At 37.8% G+C, this 9,774-nt stretch overlaps 1 protein-coding gene across 1 annotated transcript in view; it reads right to left on the bottom strand.

Moving 5' to 3' along the window:
• The window catches only part of CCBL2 (cysteine conjugate-beta lyase 2), an 18,880-nt gene extending 9,787 nt beyond the window's left edge, over nucleotides 1–9,093 (bottom strand). Inside the window, exons 1-6 of the mRNA XM_010022106.1 lie at nucleotides 8,995–9,093; nucleotides 6,049–6,107; nucleotides 4,651–4,795; nucleotides 1,693–1,842; nucleotides 624–710; nucleotides 1–50 (exon numbers count right to left, since the gene is read on the bottom strand). The exon at nucleotides 1–50 is cut by the window's left edge and continues 91 nt beyond it. Coding sequence (XP_010020408.1) covers nucleotides 1–50; nucleotides 624–710; nucleotides 1,693–1,842; nucleotides 4,651–4,795; nucleotides 6,049–6,107; nucleotides 8,995–9,093 — 590 coding nt within the window. The remainder of the gene's footprint in view (nucleotides 51–623; nucleotides 711–1,692; nucleotides 1,843–4,650; nucleotides 4,796–6,048; nucleotides 6,108–8,994) is intronic.
• Between the last annotated feature and the right edge of the window lie 681 nt (nucleotides 9,094–9,774).

Raw genomic sequence — 9,774 nt, 5'->3', positions numbered from 1 at the left:
GCAGGATCTAAGACCCAATCAGCACTAGATGCAGAGTTTCCATCATTTTTCTGAAAAATACATATATATAATTATGCATTACATGAATACAACATATTACAGCCTAACAGAGATGCCCAAATTATCACCCTCAGACACCTTCATAACTATAGCCGAAAACCTATCCAATCTGTCCTGGGAGAAGGCACTTCTAGGAACAGGGAGAGAAGCTAAAAACAAGGTAAATTATGGCAGTGGCTGTCCTCTCCTGGCTACTGTGTGTCTTCAAGCCTCCCAGAAACTGGTTTCCAGGAACTGGTTGCACACATGCTGATTATAATGGTGTGCAATGCAGGCAGCCCAGTCACACAACAGGAGAGTTTATGGCCTTCCCAAACACTAGAACAAGTGGCTTGGCTGGAAAGACTGATCACCACTGGAGAGATATCCAAGGTGTTTTCCTCCTCCTTGTCCACATGTAAATGGCCAAACAGTTAGGAATCTGCTATAGCAATCTAGCTCATTTTTATGTAATTGGATGTTATAAAAAACTATACAGAAAGGCATCACCTAGGTCTTCATCAAACTGTATGGAGTATGGATGAGAAACTCTACATGGTAAGTAATACTAAAAAGCTACTCACATATCTCAGTGGGATAAAAACAGGCTTTGCACCCGCCATCTTCACCATTGGTTCATAACAGTCATAAAATGGCTCTATTATTATTACCTGAAATGACAATCATCAGTATCAGAAACAGAGAATTTACCATGCATGATACCATCATATTTCCAGATTTACTTCGGTGGTATAACTTGATAATGTTTCTGGCACTCCATTCTGATTTAACATTGCAAAATGTTCCTCCTTTTAAAGCAAGATTTCCAAGTATCTAGAAATCTCAAGACAGAATTTTCCTTTAGAAAAAGAGGACAATTTCAAGGAAAACTGCACTGAGGCTAGATAACAGGAAAAGAAACAAATAAACAAACAGAAAAGAAAACAAAAGCTAATAGTGGAGAACTTAAAAAATTGACAAGAGAACTTACAAAATAAGAGAAGTGATCTTCAACAGGAAAGGAAGAAAAGATACAGATGAGAACACATTATACAAGCAAAAAGCATGACAACACATAAAGTTCTTGTCCTACAAGATACTACAGGTACAAATATCTCCCCCAAATTACTTCCAATATCACTGTCAAAAATGGAGACATAAGTAGTGAAGGGATGAATCACCACAGCTAGTACAACAAACAAACAAATTTTTTTTAATGGACATTACTGATTTTCTGCTCCCCATGCTGCTACCATGCAATGGTCCAAAACAGAACTTGATACACACTGCTTACTCTAACACCAACAATGCTTTGTGCCACCATTAGTCTGCTGTCACAGACAACAGCCCACAGATTTTCTCAAATAAGAAATCAGTGTGTATTATGTCACCTAACAGTAATAGTGAGAAAGAAACTGCTACAGGCACCCTAAGCATGAAAGAAAGGGATTTGTAAGTTGGTGAATGATAAGAAGGCATCCAGAGGATAGTCGCCTGATCACAACTTCTGAAACTGGAAGTCAGAGGTACAACTGTAACAAATCACACTAATAGAGATCACAAAGAAGCCCTGACATTAACTTATATTTTAATAAAAACCAGGCAAATTCTCATGTCAGTGAGTATACCTGAATATTTCAAATAAAAACTTACTTCATCTCCCTCTTCAATTAATGCCTGTATTGTACTAAAGAGAGATCCATAAGCTCCCACGGTCACCAGGATATCTGTGAGAGGATCAATCTTTCTTCCACAAACTCTCTCGTACACTTGAGACAAGGCTTTCACCAGCGACGGATGTCCCTGTTCAAAGCAAACAAATCCAACTGATTAGTGTGTTCCTAACAATGCACTCAGCCCATGTTTGGTTGGGTTTTTTCCCCTACATATATCAAAATCATAAATCAAATAGAAAAATGAGATGACCCCTCAGCATTGATGGCTCTTAACAGGTAGCATGGTTTAAAGTTTTTGCACATAAGGGAAGTAGTTTCAATTTATTCATTATCTACTAGGAAATTCTTCTTGTATATATGATGCTTTTAAATTTCTATCTTATTATCACATCTCAGGATAGCTCCAGGGAGCCTATAGGAGAGCTAGGACAAAAGACAGGAAGAGAAAAGGGAATACTCTGACACCAATTCATCTTCACCTCCTTTAGAGTCTTTCACACCTGCCCATATTTCTATCTGAAGCTCCTTCTGTTTCCTTCCTCATCTTTCAACTAAAAAATATTTGGTGCAAGGGGAATCTTTTTATTCTGTTTATATACTGCCAATAAACAGCACTTGTGATCAGAATGATGATTCATGTAGTCATATCCCAAATCTCAGAGCACCATTCACCATTTGTGTCCCCTACGTGGCAGTTAACATACTCTTCTCAAAATGTGCAAGGAACAAGAAAACAAACACACAACAAAGATCATATACAGTGTGACAGAAGAAGGCATAATTCTATTTTCGCAGGAAAACTACAGGTTTCCTGCTGTGAAAATCTTTTTTCTTTTCAGATGCTTGGTAGAAATAGAAAGCAGTTCTTAGAGAAAATGCAACTATGTGACAGAAATCCTCCTCTAAAATACTGAGGGTTGTACCTCTCACACAAGACATATACCATGAACCCTCCTATAAACAGAAACATTACTATAAATTAAGGCTTACAAGTTATTGTTGATTCAAATGACAACCATCACTTGCCATGTGTGTCAGCTGCACAGGAATGCTGCACCACCCAAGTCATGTTAGGGCACTCTACAGGCCATAGCCCTGCTATCAATGAAAGGTCCAAGAGCTGCAGAGAGTTATGACAATGCCTCAATTATCAGATGGATGTGCATCATTCCTACTCATGCCTCTTGTATTTACCACTACAAATACTTGTGCTCCAAAATCTTCTAAGTGCCTAAGTTGGTAGAGAAAGTGTGCAGGCTGAAGATACGAATATTGGTAAAAATTCCTCTTTAATTACTAACTACAGTATAATATATCTGCAAACATTCATAACTATCATAGAAATTACCAAACTATTTGGCAATAAAGAACAAAGTGACAGAAGTAAATATTGAATAATTGCTTGGATTGGGAAAATTACATTTATGCTTGATTTGCAAATTGTTTTAGAGGATCACTCTGTGAATATTTGTCAGGAGACAGACTGTAGCCCATTCTCTCTGTAACCTTTCTGCCTCTGCCAAAGCTCCTCCAAAACCTTGTCTGCCTAGTGAGCAAAGACTTTTCAGTACTCTTTACACATAGGTAAATGTAACTAAACAAAAATGATCCAAAGAGGGATGGAGGCACGAGACAACAACCACTGGGGATTTTCTGTTTTCTTTCTGTTCTTGCCAGGACCCTGACCAGCCTCACATGGGTGTCTACCCAGAGCTGTGCCCCTGGTCCAGGAGCTCTATTTAAATGCCATGCAGTAGGGTTGCTGGTCTGCAATTCAGTTACAGCCATGCCTGTACCTGGCTGCAGACCCTGTTGAACCTGTGGCTTGACCTTAGACATGCCATGTCACCCTGGACCTGTCCCGTGATCACTGGGTTATGTCTAACTGTGGTTAGCATTGCCGGGCCTGATTGACGTCCTGGCTTGACCTCAAGCCCACCTCACCACCACAGTCTTGGCTGGTGATCTGTGCTGACCTCAGCCACCATCTCTGGGCCCTGCCCTGCTCAGGAACTGTGAGTTTGGGCTCTGATTGCTGAGGCCTCCACCCCGCTTACTGTGAAAGCTTATCCTCTAGAGAGCTGGTGGCCACTGCTGCTCCCTGGCAGTTATAATGTATGCAGATTCTCAGAGAATAGGCAAAAAGTTATGTTGGAATATATACACAATGATGCCACAACTACCAAAACAACTGCTGGCCTACCAGTCTATGCAGTATTTCTCTATTACAATTGCATAGCATGAATATCTAGAAAAATACAAGATGTACTCTTTAGGGTCTTGTACTATTACTGACACATAATCCTCAACTGGCCAATATGTTTTATCTATACCACAAAATAATAGAAAGATAAACCAAACAAGGAAGTGGTCATATTGAAATAGTAATAGCCCACTTGAATATCCTGCCTTGGTAATGACAAATCCCACACACTCACACCCAAAGTCTACAAGCCAACTTATGGAATGGTTACTGAATATCTTCCAGGGGCAAAAACTTACTGTGTCCATCACTTCCTAATCTCCACTCAAATCTACTAAGCATTACAGATGAATCTTTTCTTGACCCTAGAGGCACCGTCTCGAGCGGAATCAAGTATTTCTTTCTCATTCTATCATTATCCCATCTGATTCATGCTTACACTGACCAAAATCAGAGGTAAAGGTATAATATACACTCTCTAAACTGTAGATTGACTCTTCAAACACAATCTATCCCAGCTGTGCTCTACCATTTTCCTCTTGCTGAAGGATTCTGTCTTGAAGAAGCCTACAGCAAGTATGTTCATTAGTAACATACAAGGCTACTAGATCATCTTATCTGGGACGTAACAGTGTGACCTACAGATAAAACCAATTTAAAGCAAAGTCTATGTTTTTTTCCCTATGGCACGTTCTCCGCTGAACTTGGCTCCTCAACTTCTACAGTACTTACAAAGCCTCGTGTGTACTGGTTCAGTCTGTCAACTGCTGATGCCTTTGCCAGCTCTTCTTTAACGTAGTTGGGAGGGGATATATCAGGAAGGCCTTGACCAAGATTAACAATTGAGGGATCTGCTGCCACCTTTGTAAATTCAACCCTAAAGAGAAGAAACACCTTAAAGTTAACATACCAGATAAAATTATCTTCTCCTTCATTAGCATCAAAAGGCAAAAAAAAGTATTTCGGTTTGTCTAATTCAAAGCAGTGTAGGCAGGTTTAAGTAGAGTGCTCACATGGAGAGGTGGGAGCTGGGACAATGGTAAATAGCCACAGGAGTCAGAGGGAATCCAAGAAAAGGCTGACTTTCTGCATCCACAGAATAAGCTTTCTGCCAGTAGAACTGTGCTCAGATGTACACACGCACAAACACACAGTAACTTTGGATATGGGCAGAAATGGAACAATACTCTCTTTGCAAAAGGAAACAGGGCTAGTTAGAACAGCATATTAAATGATTTAAAGGCTTGATGCTGTCAAGTGAAGGTGTCATTTAAACTATCCTGTCACCTTGGAGTGCTACATTTTATTTTTCTGTAATTTTAGGCACAGACTGTTTCAGGCTGTTCAGTAACTGTTCCTAGTAGCCTGCCAGATACAAACATTAGGATTCTTAAACAACTTTTTTTTATCTCCCTTCACAGGTAATCTTTGCATTTTGCCCTTTCTTCCGTATCCAAATTTAACAAGATATAAAAAAACAAAAACAAAACTACAAAAAAACCAACAACAGAAAAACCTCCACACAGAACCTCAGTTCTGTGAAAAATGAATACAAACTGCTAACAATGAGTTTGAGGCTGGATGACCAAAACACCTCATGTGTATGTATATGCATATACATTAATACAAACCCAAAATAGTGTTTTCTCCAACTAACAGAATCTCATATTTACCAGTGATGGCAATATTGCTTTAAGACCAATTTAATACTTAGGAAAAAATGTTTATTAAGAATAATGAGCTAAATTATAAAGACAAGTGTAATGGCTTTGAAAAAAAATCTGACTCATTTGGTAAACACAAATCAAGTGTAATTGAAATATATTACTCAACAAAATTAACATTTAAATTTGAGAGTCAGCTATACAACCATGCCCAAGAGTTATACTTGTCTTATATGATTTATCAGATGAAGAGAAGCCCAAACCTAATATTTAAAGCTCAAGAATAAGACTTAATTCACATCTTTAACAGAATTTGGTTCACTGCTTCTAAGCAGGTGCCCAATGTACTCCAGCAGAGAGAGCAAGTGCTGTGTACTTTCTTATTGGCAATAATTATCAATTTGGAAAGTAAAGACAGTGGCCAAAGTCATTTTCTGAAACTTGCAGCTATTTTCCTTCTACTTACCATATGTTGCTATCAAGGCCTTCAATTCGTCTTGTGTTTTTGTGTCTGAAGGCCATTGTCTGCAAGAGCAAAATATACAGACAGAAGGGTTTTGTTAAGAAAGACAAACTACTACATTGTTGGATTCTGCATGACAAACCCTCCTTCATTCTTTCTCAAATATACCATTGCCAGCTGAATTCAGCACTTACATGAAATAATAGACGTGTTCTTTCATTAAAGCTTCTATAATAGGTTGAATTCAGACTAACAAGAAAATACACAAAAATATCCTAAATTCCCATTCATCATTATCTAAAGCCACTAAATTTTCAGTAAGGATAGAGCAGGGGCATAATTTAGCTCAACAGTTTTAAAAGATGACCTGAAAAGAAAAAATGCACATACATCCTTCTTTTCTATGGTACACTAACAATTTAAAGAGTGTGCTATTTCTAGCCCAATTCCTGCTCAACCCAGTTTGGAAAGCATGCATTTTCAATGTAATAGAAGAAAATAGCAAAGACATCTCCTATTTTATTCAGACTTTTAAAACTTTAAAGTATTACACTTTAAAAGTATTAAACCAGAAAAAAATTACATAGGAATTACATAGTACCTCAGTACTCCAAACACTTCTGTTTCTTTGAGTTGAACTACTGATTTTAGTGATTTACCACTGCTAGCTATTGTTATTGTCTGAAGAATTCAAAACCCATGCTTTAGCTACCATACTCTGAGAAGAAAATGTCTGTGTTACCATTACACTCCAAGTTTCAACTTTGAGTCAGTGGGAATGACTCACGGCAAAAATATTATGCAGGCACATGTTCGTACTCAGTTTACAGTAATGAAGCTACCACATACATAATGATTTGAAGAATAGGAAGCTATAAAATTAAACAAAGACTTCTCTGCTTATAGATATTCTCTACAGATCTGGTTCTGACTTCATTCATGAGAAACAAACAGCAGAGGAATCAAGCACAGGACACCTTTTGTTTGTCCTCAGGAAGAAACCATTAAGATAACTTGACATGTGGAGTTCTACTTCTTGACACAGAACAAGAGGGAATTCTGACTAGGTAATCTGTACTATACCTATTTAAAACCACACATACGGTCTAGAAGATGAATCCAATTTTACAGTGTATCTCTTGGTAACTAAGATCAACGTTTGGCTGTACTATATAAATACAAATAACACAGATACTACTTAGACTGAGCCCACACATTTCTTTTTCACATGCTAGACAACCACTCCTACTGCAAGGAATAAAAAGTCTCACCTTGAATCTTTCCAGTTAATAATGAAAATTCTGTACACTGCTATGGGTAAATATGTTCCATTGATCAGCTCTTCTTAAAATTGTTTCAACTTGCTAAAAGCTAAAGGCTTATCAACTGCAGGGCATTTGTAACTATCACGTAAAGCTCAACTGCATTAAGTAACTTTCCCTAGCTAAAAAATGTGTTGACAAGTAAAATAAGCTTTCACCTTTACAGCTCTTATACTATTATAAGTATTCAACGATTCAAGTCTTCCCATGTATTTTATCTTGTGCCTTGAAACTAGTTTCAAAACAGAATAGCTAAACCTGCATTAGTTTTCCGGTTTTCACAGATCCAGCTTGCAGAGGGGTTCAGGTCCACCTTATTACTTGAAGCAAGCCAACCAATTATCTGACATTTAAAAATGATACCTCAAGCAGCATGCTTTCTTCCAGAAGGTCAGGAGAATTCTTAAGACTCTTTTTTCTTTTAACCCAGTTATGTCATCACTTGATAATAAACCATATCAGGGCTAGGATTTCCACGAGTTTAAGACTGGTGTTAAGCAAGAAAGGTATGTTCTCATCAAGCTCTACCTCTGACCTCCTGCTTTCCCTAACACTTTCTATCAGAGAAAGCACCTGACAAAGTCAGGTGCTGCTAGTATTTATCTTTCTTCCTAACACATAGAAACTTGTGATTAAATTGAACGTCAAGACCTTTAATAACAATAGAAGCAAATATTTTTACATGGTGCACAACTGAATCGTGGAACTCAATGCCAAAAGCTACAACTGAAGCCAAGATGTCAAGAAAAAAGAACCAAAACCAGCCAGGGTTAGACTTCACATTTAGTAAGAATATCTACACTAACTCCACTAAATAGCATACAAATACTTACAGCATGTGAAAACCTGACTCAAGCAAAAGCTGACATCCTTTTGCATGTAAAAAGAAACTTCTCATATGGGCAAAATATGCTACAACCGTCCATTGTAACGATTTGAACATCTATTTTGAAGGCTGTAACACGTGTCTTGGTTGACCCAGTTTGCTGACTAGATGAACTCCTGTTCTAAGCCAGGGCACAATTTATACTCCAGTGTTCTATACACAGTGCAGAGCGTGACCTTCACCCACCCACCATGTTCTAAAGCTCTGTTTTCCCTCAAGAAAACTAGAGGACTTAAAATGAAGTTACACAAACTTACAAGCAGTTAGGATGGGAAATTGAGAAGATTCTGTATAAAATTAAGTTTAAGGTACTTATATAACCCTTGTTATTGCAGCATCAAGAAGCACTGCTATTTCCATTTCATTAAAGGAAAAATGAGATAAAAAGAAATTAACTGTCTTACCAAAAGCCTCTGACAAAGCTGGGACTTAACCTGTCTCCTGTATCTCGAGCTCTAGTGCACTAACTAGGCAATTCTTCTGGCCTGATAGATGCTAGATGGGTCTTCAAAGACTGAAAAGGGCACACAAAGCAATAATCACCAAATTCTGTTATGCTAGTGTGGTTTAATATTTGACTGATTCAAATATCTTATTTTGTTCTTGATATTAAATGCCTGGATCAGTGTGACAAGAAATAAAGGACAGCTAATGCACACATGTTGGCAACATTGCAAAATTACTGCATCTCTAAAATATTGCACAGAATAATTTTTTCTATGAAGCTGAAGGAATACTTACTGCAGAGGCTGAAAGTTTGATGGATCTAGAAAGCAAATCTGTTTGTAGTTGGTACGTTCTAATGCCAAGGCAACAGAAGCTTCGCGAAGCAAGAAGCATGCCTGCATAATAAATGACCTGAAAAAAAACTTACAGATTCCAGGAATGAGTTTCCACACCTCACTAAGCATTTTTAAAAGATAAGATTCCCTTGTCTTCCCTTCAGTGATTTTGTTTCACTGAAATAAGTTCTAGTAAATTATTACCTTATCACATTTCTAAGCCTAGAGGATGAGACTTTCTAACTGATGGGGCTGCAAAATGTTCCTGAGTGCCATCCAGAAGGAAGGTTTCCTCTGTTTGACAGCATTGATCTCTTCCTTCAATGACTATTAAGATTAAATATGATTCAAGGTTTAAGGTCTCTGTTAGAACTGTTGTTAAAATACGTTTGTGTAATACAAATTGCTATTACAATTGCCAATTTAAACAGAACAGGAAAGAAGCCCAATTTTTAAAAAGCCACACAGCTTTAAAACTGGTCTCCATTTTCAAGTGCTTCAAATCAGGTATTCTGAAACTGAGATAATTAAGATCACCAGTCACACTGGAGAGGCAGGCCCACGCACTTTACATAACTATACTAAGTTTTGCCACAGTGATTTGGCAAACATCAAATCTCTTCCTCAGCAGAAATCAGCTAGCTAGAAAAGACATTCTGTGTGTTGCAACAGATTATTCACTGACTAAAGAAAATGTGCCCTGTTAATCAGTAATCATAAAAAAGAAGTAAGACCTGGC

The sequence above is a fragment of the Nestor notabilis genome, unplaced genomic scaffold, assembly GCF_000696875.1.
Source record: "Nestor notabilis isolate BGI_N333 unplaced genomic scaffold, ASM69687v1 scaffold33879, whole genome shotgun sequence".
Lineage (NCBI taxonomy): Eukaryota > Metazoa > Chordata > Aves > Psittaciformes > Psittacidae > Nestor > Nestor notabilis.
This window is presented reverse-complemented; position numbering and strand designations above follow the sequence as displayed.